Genomic DNA, 12503 nt, shown 5'->3' with positions numbered 1-12503 from the left:
GTGAGAGTGTTGAATATGTGATTAAGCTTGACTGGACCTTGACATTGAACCTGAAATGCTTCAAACAGAAATGTGTTGTGTTAACCCGGTTTTGAGTTGTTTAATAAAACACCTGCAGAAGCAATCTGGAACGAAACGCAGACGCACCGTATCTTCATTGCTCTTATTTCACCTGCTTTAATACAGGTTACATATCTGCTACTGAGGCACCTATCCCTGGGGCCCGTAACAGAAACAACCATTTATTCAGTGCCAGGGGTTAGTGAAGCCAGGTAACGAAAAGATATCCTGGGTATGTTGAACTTGCTTTGCATTATAGGCTCTAGGTGAAAGAGAAGTTACCTGGATGTCACTGTAGCCCATCATTGTTCTATATTACAAAGTAAATTAAAACATGTAAACACAGGGGGATGATCACATACATCTGTCAAGTGTTGTGGTGATACTTTAATTAGACTGGGCTCAGAGACCTCAGAATAAACAACACTCAACAACATGGAATAATAGATGAAATGACAATCTTTACTGCATTAACATCATTCAAAAACAACGTCCTTGGGGTTTAACTAGACGGGAGAGCTGCCAGAGTGCCAAAGGTTGGCAATCAGTCACACCTGATGTTCATTAGTTCATTACTTGTTGGTCCAATGGTGGTAAGTTCAACGATAAACCTCACCATTCACATTACTACATTAAGGTTTGAAATCTGATGTTGAACAATAAAACAAAATCCACGCTACCACTTGTGTCAAGTATAAACCCAGTTCTCCATCCCTCCTCTGTTGCTCCTCCTTCGTTAAAGAGTTCTTCCTTGTCCAAAGTCAAGTATAGATAACATTGTAATCTGTACAGGCAAAATCCTCAGCAGCTTCTACAGATGTCAAGAGCATCCTCACCAGCTCTATCACAGTCTGGTTTGGCAGTTGTATAGAATGGATCCGCAAGGCTCTACAACGGGTGATGAGAGCAACTGAAACCATCACTGGAACCGCCTGAACAGCGCTGGAGAAGACCAGTGTCAACAGGAAGAACCTCAACATCATTAAGGACAGTAGTCACCCCCAGAGTAGCCTATTCACACTTTTATCTTCAGGAAGACGCTACAGGACTGAAAAACACCCACACACACAAGAAACACATACACACGGGCATGGACCTGAACGACTTCTGACAGCCTACCTGTAGACTTTGCACTGTCTCCTCTTGTTTACATGGAATATACATGCACAACTGTGTACTTTTTGCACATAGTTATTTATGTCTCTCTTGTTATGTCACTTGTCACTTATTTATGTCTTGGGTTAGGGTGTTTAATTAATGCCTGATGAGTATTTGCAGAATAAGAATTTCATTGTACTGTGTGCCAACTGTTTGCTGTACATATGACAAGAAAAAAAACGTTTGAAGATTGAAAATCCCTTTGAGGTAAATTTGTGGTTTTGGGCCATATAAAGTAAGTGATTTTAATAGTTTTATTATGTCATGAATTAATTCATACAGTCATACATTCTTGTGTGTGTGTGACTCCATGGACAGATTCTTTTTCTTGTCGGAGTCATATGTATAATACATTGAGACTAGAAAAATAATTAAAGAACAGAAACTGCTCCATATATTTAGACTTTAACAATTCAGAAATGTTTAGTAAATTTCAGTAAACGTGGGAAAGGGATAAATTAAATGTGTCCCAGATATAGTCATGGTACACATATCCCTACTGAGTGCAAATATTCTAACAAATTAACTAATAACTGTTCAATTTATAGTTTGACAGAAGAACACTAGGTGTGAGGTGAACATATCAGTTGTTTCTTACAATGTTTGGAAAGAGCTGGTGTCAGAGTCTTTTGTAGGGTCGGGTCTAAGTCTAAAATAAAAGCAGAGCAGTGGTATGACTGGCAGGGCTCCATCCACACCATCAGATATCAGGGTGGAGTACGACAACGTCCCTAGACAGGGCACAGTCTGTTCCCTTTAAAGTTTACACAACACAACAGCCACACTGCAAGTGTGTGTGTGTGTGTGTGTGTGTGTGTGTGTGTGTGTGTGTACAAAGCAACAAATGGTATTCTAGTGTACTAAATAATGGTGACCCAACAATAAAGACGTTTACAGTTTGGAAACACATATGCCATCTAAATAATGGCCATGCAATACAGACTGCTGTCAAAAAGTACTCTTGTAACGCTTAGATTTACAACAGTTAAGAACCCAATACCATGTCTCATAGATAGACAGGTTTAGATAAAAGTCCAAGTTTACTTTACTTTTAAAAGCAGGCAAGGGTCAAAACCAGGTGGATACTCAGACTATGGCAAACATATCCAATAAGGGGCTATGCAGGGAATCATCAAATTGTGGATAGGGCAGCATGTCAGGCAGGCATCATTAATTTTTTAATGATAATGAGACATTTAGCCTATTTAACAGAATTTTTAAAAAACTCCATCACAATAACATTTAATATACAGAACTTGCAGATTGTGCATTTCTAAGGGTGTTGAGAGAAGTGATGAACAGAGACACTTTTCTTGACGTCACATAAAGCAGCTGAATGATTTTTCCCTCCTTGTTGTCACTTGCTCCTCCTGTAACATGAGCTGCTGCTTGCCCATAAATACTCACATTTTTGTTTTCAACATAGATTGTGTTTTCATTCGCAGCTGCTCATAGTTCACATGAACACACGATTATGCATGTAAAGCCTAACCCTTTCATGCATTGGCATATATTACTATTTAGCCTGTGGGACATACATAAACATTATTCAAAAGTGTCATTATCAATGTATTGATTCATTTAATGCATGGTGACACACCACAGGTTCACTCATTTCATACAACTACCAGACTTTTCAGCTAAGCAATAATCGCCACGTGCTTCCCGAGGCTAAAGGTAAATACTCAAGCTTTCCTATTAACTCTCCCTACCGGCACATGTACTGTTTATTTTCCTCTGTTTGACCTTTCTTTAAAATGTACTAATAAACGTTGACGATTCACGATCTTAGCTAGCTGCCAGCGTTACCATGCTAAAAGGGCTGATTTCGAGACCTTTCTTGACCTCCAGAATGGATGTAGTGACAAAGGTACAAGTTACAAGGTTGTTTATTTGTCATTATACAGCACAAAGCGGCATAATGAAACGAAATCCCTTGAAGTCCCTCAATGCTCCACTCAGCCCTCAAACACCTTGAGAAAAACAACACATAGATCAGAATGCTGTTTGTGGATTTCAACTCAGCATGTTTCTGCTGCCACACCACCAGACTGCAGAGCAGCTTTTCCCCCCAAGCTATCAGACTCTTAAACTTTAATTCATCCTCAGCACTGCTCACTCTGTTATATTGTGTCAAAATAAATCTACCTACCTATCTACACACACAACATATGATTAATTATATATTTAAAAATGGTAACATATAAAATAAAATAAAACAGTTGTTACATATATATATATATACAGACACGTATATACCCAGAACATTCCCCAGTGCGTTTTTTGAATTTGCATCTGGGGTGAATGTAAACAGCAGCAACCAGATGATAATATGAAAGTTTCATCTTCACAAGAAACAGTCTGACATTTGGGTCCATCTTGACTGCGTTTGAGCACCAAGCATCATCAATGTAAAACACAGAGTCAACCTCCTCCAAACATGGACCACCTGCTGAGTGCTTGATCCGAGATGTTGATGGAACAGTTCTATGTAACGATGTGGGCTCAACAGTCTCTGATTGCCGTTGCTTGGTCAACATGAGTCCATTTTGTCCAGAACGGACCTTTAGGAGCAGCCTTAAGTCAAAGCTGGGCCAACATGGCTCCTATCCCGTCTCTTTTTCTCTCCTCTGTGCAATCATCGCACCCACCGTGGTACCTGGTCTGGTTGGTTGGGCTGAGTGGATTGTGGTCCGCTGCTCCTTAATCCAGATTAAAGAAACTTCTCAGTTACCTATCATCTACCTTCCTACACAGCCTTCTCCAGGTGAAACAGACAGACCTCCAACGACAAAGATTTTATTGAGGGAAATGAGGAAGGAATAACAGACAACATTGAATGTAAGTAGGTATTATTTTGGCAACATATATATATATATCTTTTTTAGTTATGTGCCATGCACCTTTGGTCACATCAGGCTGGGGTGATAACAATGGGGAATGCTGGGGTACAGGCACAAAAGTCTCAGAAGTTAGGGGAGGGGCAAGGAAAAAGGATGCAGAGTACAAAGGGCACTTTGTTCTATCATAATTAATTAATTAAGTGCATTTTATTTTTGTACTGTTCATGCTAATTACTTTTTTATAAATAAAAAAACAACATTTTCTGTATTTGATGATTACAACAGAAAACCTGCTCCAGTTATTTATTTATTTTTATATTTCAGTTCATACTGGGGATCACCCAGTTATTATGATTCATCCTCTGGGACTATGAATAATCTGTACCACATTTTGTGCCAAACCATCTAGTAGATGTTGAGATTTCACTGAATAAGCCTGCTGACCTGCTGGTGGTGATGGAAGAAAAGCCAGGGCATTACCAAAGTCATTCTACCAAGATGGCGCCGCAGACGGCCGCATCGGGATTACGCTCCGTAGTGCTTTTTGTGATTTTGTTGATTAACGCTGTTTTCTGCCGTCCCTCTCTGGTAAAAGTTACCAGAGAAGAGCTCTTAAACATTGGACTTTCAGCTGCTCATACTATTCCACCGCTCTTTATTGACCCTGGAACTTTCCCGGAGTTATTAGTTGGAGGAGCGGCAGCTCTGTTTGGGATCCTCCGGAAACATCGCAGGGGAAAACATGCAGGCACGCTGGTTAAACTAAGACAGCGGGGATTTCGCACTGCGCTCCCTTCAATCCACCTGGCAAATGTCCGCTATCTGGCCAACAATATGGACGAATTGCTGCTCCTCAACAGAACTAACTCGGATTTCTGCAGATATGCTGCCCTCTGTTTCACCGAATCCTGGCTCACCCAGCAAATCCCGGACAGCGCACTTTACCTACCGGGATTTAATCTCATCCACGCGGATCACGAAGGGAGCTCACGGGAAAAACACGGGGAGGCGGACTCTGTTTCTCTATAAACGAAGGTTGGTGCACAGATGTCACAGTGTTGAAGAAATCATGCAGGCCTCACCTAGAGACATAATTTATAAACTGTAAACCATTTTATTCACCACGGGAGTTTTCCCTCGTTTGTTCTAGTCGCTGAAATCTGCTAAACCTGTTGTAAAGACTGTGAAAAGATGGACCAACGAGTCAAAACTTTAGTTACAGGCCTGCTTTGACTGCACTGACTGGAGTGTTTTTGAGGCTGCAGCCACTGATCTGGACAAACTAACTGACACTGTGACATCTTACATCAGTTTTTGTGAGGACATGTGCGTGCCGACTAAAACCTTCCGCACATACAATAACCAAAAACCCTGGTTCACAGCGAAACTCAGGCAGCTTCGACAGACCAAAGAGGAGGCCTTCAGAAGTGGGGACAGAGTCTTGTACAACCAGGCCAGGAACACACTGACTAAAAAGATCAAAGCTGCAAAGAGGTGCTATGCTGAAAAGCTAAATAACAGCTTTGCAGCCAACGACCCTGCGTCAGTGTGGAGTGTGGAGCAGTGTGGAGCGACTTGCAGACACTCACAAACTACAAGAGACCATCCCCCAACACTGCTGGTACTCAACGACTGGCAGACGAGCTGAATGGTTTCTACTGTAGGTTTGAAAAGCCCAGAGTCACACCTCTCCCCCACTCCAACTCCATCTTCAAACAGTCACCTTCCCCCTCTGACCTCTCACCTGCACTCAAGATCTGTGAAGAGGATGTGCGCCACCTCTTCCAAAGGCAGAAGATCCGGAAGGTTCCTGGACCTGACGGTGTCTCACCATCGTGCCTGAAAATCTGTGCGGACCAGCTGGCCCCCATATTCACTCAGATCTTCAACAGATCACTGGAGCTGTGTGAAGTTCCCTCCTGCTTCAAGTGCTCCCCAGTCATCACGGTCCCCAAAAAACCCTCCATCTCTGGACTAAATGACTACAGGCCCGTCGCCCTGACATCTGTAGTCATGAAGGCCTTTGAAAGACTGGTGTTGGCCCACCTGAAGGACATTACAGGCCCTCTGTTGGACCCCCTGCAGTTTGCCTACAGGGCTAACAGGTCAGTGGATGATGCTGTCAACTTGGGTCTGCATCACATCCTGCAACACCTCGACTCTCCAGGGACATATGCAAGGATCCTGTTCATGGACTTCAGCCCGGCGTTCAACACCATCATCCCGGACATCCTCAGCACCAAACTCACCCAGCTCACTGTGCCAGCCTCCACCTGTCAGTGGATCACACACTTCCTGACTGACAGGAGTCAGCAGGTGAGGCTGGGAAACATCACATCCAGCTCCCGGACTATAAGCACTGGCGCCCCCCAGGGGTGTGTGTTCTCCCCACTGCTCTTTTCCCTCTACACCAACGACTGCACATCAGGAGACCCATCTGTCAAACTCTTGAAGCTCGCTGACGACACAACAGTCATTGGCCTCATCCAGGACGGTGACAAGTCGGCCTACAGATGGGAGGTTGATCAGCTTGCTCTCTGGTGCGGTCAGAACAACCTGGAGCTTAACACGCTCAAAACTCCTTCAGGTTTCTGGGTTCCACTATATCCCAGGACCTGAAGTGGGAGCCCAACACTGACACCATCATCAAGAAGGCCCAGCAGAGGATGTACTTCCTAGCTCAACCTGCCTAAGGAGCTCCTGATCCAGTTCTACACAGCCATCATCCAGTCTGTTCTCTGCACCTTCATTACTGTCTGGTTTAGATCTGCCACCAAAAAGGACAGGAGCAGACTACAACGGACAGTCAGGACTGCAGAAAAAATAATTGGTGCCAACCTGCCCTCCATTCAGGACTTATACATTTCCAGAGTCAGGAAACGGGCAGGAAACATCACTGCAGATCCATCTCACCCCGGACACAACCTGTTCCAGCTCCTCCCCTCTGGTAGGCGCTACAGAGCACTGTACGGCAAAACCAACAGACACAGAAGCAGTTTCTTCCCACAAGCCACTATGATGAACCGCTGATTTCTGACTCACTCTCAGGTACAATTCCTGTGCAATATTTATATATATTTATTCACCATTCTCTATTTCAGTGCTGTGCATACTATGTCATATTGTATATACTGTATACCAGTACACCTACCTCAGGTGTCATAAGGTCATAGGTCTTATTTATTTTTTCCAGCATCCTTTGCACTATGCTCCATCACACTGTGTACATGTATGCATGTATGTGTACCTGTATATCATATGTACATAATGAGAATAATAGTTTACTCTTGCATCCTTTGTACTCTGATCACTGCACTATCTGTCAATATGTCTATATTGTTTTGTTCATAGTGTGTATATTAGTGTTGTCTATACTGTAGCTTGTGTCTGATTTTATTATTGTGTTATGGTATTTTTGTATGAGTAAGCACATCATGAGCAATGTACAATCCTGAGTCAAATTCCTCGTATGTGTACACATACCTGGCAGTAAAGCTGATTCTGATTCCCTGTGCACCAAGAATGTATGTGCCAAATCTCATGGCAATCCACCCAATAGTTGTTGAGATATTTCAGTCTGGACCAAAATGGTGAGCCGACTGATGATCTTTGCCGTCCAATTAATCCACACTGATTTCCACCACCATTTGCTGTTTGTGTCCTCCTTGATGCATTTTTTAATTTGGAATATTATCAGTTTGCAACAGACAAGTGATAATCTGTCTGACGTCAAAAATACACCAGAAACGCTTCAAAACAGCTGGTCGTGTGTGTTTCCATGTATACACAGGTATATTAACAGCTACCCAAGTATATTTGGCGACCCATTTTAGAATTTTGCAGAGAAACACAGAACGACATCTAATCTGATGTAGCCTAACGTTATACGCGGACAAGGTAGAGATTTTAGATTACAGAGCGACAGTGAACGTGCCGTTGCAGATGTCAGTCAGTACTACGCTGGTTTCGATGCTGCGCACTTGCAAACGGAATAGCAGGTGAGTTTATTAAACACAGCGACTTTAAAAGGATACTGCTGATGGAGAAAATGAGCAGGGCCGATACTCCTGCAGGGAGACACAGAAAGAGGTGGAGCAAGCTGCTAGCTATGCAGAGAGAGAGAGTGTGGGGAAAAGACAAGTGAAGAGAAAGGGGGCAGATTCTAGTAGTGAATAAACACTAAAATAAGGTGGAAAATGACCTAGAATAACATACTAGAAATACAAATAGGCAACAGGCATTTACATCGCTACCGCTACACCCATCCGTCCTCGCCCCCCACTCCGCCAGCCCTGCCCCCACTGTCTAAATTGTGTCGGATTTGCTTGGTTACACAGGCCCTTTTTATATATAGTCTATGTGTAACACCCCCAAACTAGTTCCCAATTGACCAACTAGTGTATAAAATAAGCAGGCAACAATAGAACACGCTGTACAAAATATAACCTCCAAATTTATTTGTATAAAATAGACATGCAAAGGGTTAAAACAAGACTGAGGCTAAGATAGTTAAAACGAGAGTTCAAATGGGGGAAACTGTTAGTTAAACGGAACTGCAGTTTGTCATGGCTGGGTGTGCTCAACTTCGTCTTCCTGCGTGGGCGAAGCCAAACACAACAGGAACGGGTCTGCTGTTGGTCACAGGCTGGTCGGTTGTAGCCTCACTGCTTGGGCCTCTGGTAACTCTACTAAGTAGCGGTGGCTCTACACTGGCAGCTCACTCTAAGTGCTCATCCCTCACACTACCACTGCACTCAAAATTGGCTGATACAGGTCTACCCCGTTACATATGCACAGGCTCTGACAGTGTAGCAGCCCTAGGTGAGATTTGAAATTTGCCCCCCCAGCAGCCGAACTCATAATTGTAGCATTATAGATGAACAGCCAAGACAATAATCATGGTCAATAACGAAGAAATGTGATCAGCCTCCATATAGTCTTGTCAACCTCCACATCATAGCCTAAACTGGGAGACCAAACCCAACCTGGGATCTGGGAATGTGTCCCCCCCCATAAACTGTGTTTCAACCCAGAGACTGTTTTCTTGCATTGAATATATGAGGTAATTTTCCTGAAAGGCAAAAGCATTGGTTTAGTTTTAATGGTGGAGGGGACAAATTAAGAAGAGGGACTGGGGGTTCTCCCCCAGGAAGTTTCATGCATTAAAGACTTAATTTCCTGCATTCTGGTGAAAATTTCGGCACCAATTTATGGTTTATCTATATAAAAGGAAAAACAATATTCAGACGGCAGGCTCTCAGGCATTCTGCAGCTATTGCTTTTAAACATGTTTTCTCCTGTAGATCTACTTTTCTAATTTAAAAAAAATCCCTGCTGAGTCAGCACACATGCGTAGTCTTCTTAAGACTAATGTGCAAGGAATAAATAATTTTATTCCTTGCACATTATGAGCCCCAGTGCCACCGCTCATTATTCTGGATTTGTTGTACCTAAATAAAAAGTTTTGTCACAGCTCAATTGGATGATTGTGAAAGTCATTCTTTTTTTCATTATTGCTAAAGTAGTTGCCTTTAAATCTTAAGGTCTTTGAGGGTGAACTGATCTTCACTGTGGACTGTTCATTCATTGTAGACATTGAAAATGAACTCCAGGATGTAGCTGTCCACAAATACTGTACAGCATGTAGCCTAAGGAACAATCCTTGTCTTATAGCAGACATAGACCATTGAACTGGTTACCTTAGCCATCATCGAAACAATTGCCCCCCCTGAGAGATTTGTCAGGAGCCACCACTGCTTTCTGGGCTACACTGTTGTTAACTCACACACTTGGCCAGTTGAAGCCTGTGTCTCAGTATGTTGAGCTGAGGTATATAAAATAAAATAAAAATAATGGAACAGCTCTTAAAATGGTAGCAGAGATTCTCCTGAAGGAAAGTGCCAAGGGGAAGTGAATGAGGACAGATTAAAATGACTAATGAAGCAGAGCTTTAGTCATCTGTGCTCTCCCCTGTCCTTCCCAATGATAGAGAGACCTTTGACCTTCCCCCTCCAGACAAAACCGAAGAGGGGGTGAAAATGTATTTACTAAAGGCATATTTACCTCCCCCACTGAATCTCCAATCATTGATTTTGTTCTGAGAAAAAAACTTGTTCTGTCTCTGTCCTTCACTTCTTTTCCTTACACCTATTTTTTTGTAACATCATTCTCTGTTCATAGCAATATCGTCACTGACCTTTAAACTACTCACCGTTGGTTGCTTGTAATTTTGTGATTAACAATCTGAGCTTTTTCTACTGCTCCATATATTGCAAGTCACTCTGGATGAATGCTTCAGCCAAATGCCAAAATTGTAAATGCAAATGAGACAGGTACAAGCACTAAAATATGAACAGATTTGATTACTGCTAAGAGCAGGTGGTGCCTTTGTGTGTGAGTGTGTGTATTTGTTTGTGTGCGTGTGTGTGTGTGTGTGTGTGTGTGTGTGTGTGTGTGTGTGTTTTAGAGGGGTTGGCTGTCAGAGGTGCATCTACATTTAGCAACATCTGTTTAAGTGAATATAACATTTAGGGTTTTAAATAAGATCCTACATATTTTATCTTTTTGCATCATGTGAATCATCAATGCATATGTTGCTCCATTAGTTTGACCAGCACTATAATGCTCCATCTCTTTAGGCTTAACTACAACAAATATGCAGAAGAGTGTACACGCGCATGTGCGTATGTGTGTTTGTGTGTGTGTGCATGCGGCCCGTGCAGGGCTCAGTTGGACATCAAATAATAGGCCGTCATTAATCTCTGTCACACTCTCCATGGACTCGGGAGTGTGTGTTTGAGTGTGTATGTGTGTGTGTGCATTAGAAGGAGGGGGAATGGGGGCTAGGTCAAGTGTGTGCGTGTGTGTGTGTGTGTGTGTCTACTCTAGAGATGGACTAAATGTGAACAAGACAAAGGAAGGGTTATGGGCTTTAGAACAATTTCCGAGGGATGTGTGTGTGTGTGTGTGTGTGTGTGTGTGTGTGTGAGAGTGTGTGAAAAAGTGACATATGGACGATGCACATGGGTCTAGCCACAGCATGTCATTGAGGATATCTTATCTGTGAGTGAGTGGCAGCAGTATGAATGTTATCTCTTTTTCTGAAGTTGTTATTATGTTCCCTCAGTCAGAGCCACTGTGACACGTTCTTTCTGTCTGACAAAATCACGAGTGTCACCTTCCTCTCTGTCTTCCTCTAGCATAAAATACTGTTTTCTTCTCACAAAGACGTACTTTTCTGTAGAGGATTTTATTTAAAACTAGGCTGTGTAAGAGATGTGCAGCGCGATCATACGTATCCCATATGTTTAGCCAGTGACTATATAGGTGTTTTCCTACATGTTCAGGCTGTTATAGGAGTTATACGTTTTCTTTATAAGGTGGTTGTTAAACGATTATAATAGAACTTGTTATTCATCAAATTTTCTTATTATAGAAGTAATATGAGTGTAACTTGAAAATGTTATATTTTGTCGTTATAGTAAATAGCAACAGTGTTTGTTTACAGCAGTGGAAGAGTTGCTCCAGTGGGGCGGGGTGTGGCAGGTTTCTCCACCAATCAGCATCACCCTTCCCCGAGCAAGCGCTGAAGAGGCGGAACTTGTGGCTCTATCAGCCAATCAGCGTGTACCTTCCTCAGTGCTGGGAGAAGTTAGCTGTCGGCTGGCAGTCTGGTCCGGAGCCACGATGGATGCAGTACCATGCCTTCTGGTCGTCCTCCTGTTCTGGACAAGGATACAAGAAAAAAACGGTGAGTGCCCTCAGATGTACAATAGAGAGTTGTGTTTTGTGCTTCACAAAAGTTACACTGTCGGGTCAGGACAGTTCCGCTAGAAAAGGTCTTTGTTCAAGAAGCCTGAAGAAGCAGTGTGTGTCTAACTAAGATGGCGCAGGGTCGGCGGCCAGCCTCCTGCTCCCTGTCTGAGGAATGTTTATTGTCTGGGAAAAAAAGGAGCAGGGAGCTAAAAGTCACATTGGGTTTAAAAGGACCGACGGCTATAGCTCAGGATCAAAGCTGGCCCCTCTTTGGCTAGGTTTTGGTCACAGCTTTTGGATTCTACTTTGCCAACAAAAAGCACCGGAGTCCGTTCAATAGTCCTCAGTTTCGTATATACAAAGTTGGCAGCATCACTGAGTTGATGTTTGCTTTTTGTCAAGCAGTGGTTGTTCATTTACCTTGTGAGTGGAGCCTGTCCCCTAGTAGTTTTGTGGAGCACATAATTGAACTGCATAAGTTTGTTGCCTCAGGCTGAATGCTTGTCTTGTTTCCTGTAATGTTTGTTCCTCGGTTGCTGTTTTCTCATCTCAGATGCTGTGACAATAACGTTCTTGGCTTGGGTTAAGTTAACAGATGTTTGGAGTCTTTAAGTAAAGTGGGCAATTAAATTCCTGACTTCACGTTATTTCTCGAGCTAATATTTGTTTTCCAGCCTGGTAGATTTT

The 12503-nt window shown here is 42.8% G+C and overlaps 1 protein-coding gene across 1 annotated transcript in view; it reads left to right on the top strand.

Annotated features, from left to right (window-relative positions):
- The first annotated feature begins 11672 nt into the window (after positions 1-11672).
- The window catches only part of tgfbr1b (transforming growth factor, beta receptor 1 b), a 65055-nt gene continuing 64224 nt past the window's right edge, over positions 11673-12503 (top strand). Inside the window, exon 1 of the mRNA XM_038723189.1 lies at positions 11673-11811. Coding sequence (XP_038579117.1) covers positions 11748-11811 — 64 coding nt within the window. The 5' untranslated portion in view covers positions 11673-11747. The remainder of the gene's footprint in view (positions 11812-12503) is intronic.

This window comes from Micropterus salmoides, unplaced genomic scaffold, assembly GCF_014851395.1.
Source record: "Micropterus salmoides isolate LMB-PRFRI ecotype aquatic unplaced genomic scaffold, ASM1485139v1 Ms_hic_scaffold_1, whole genome shotgun sequence".
NCBI lineage: Eukaryota > Metazoa > Chordata > Actinopteri > Centrarchiformes > Centrarchidae > Micropterus > Micropterus salmoides.
This window is presented reverse-complemented; position numbering and strand designations above follow the sequence as displayed.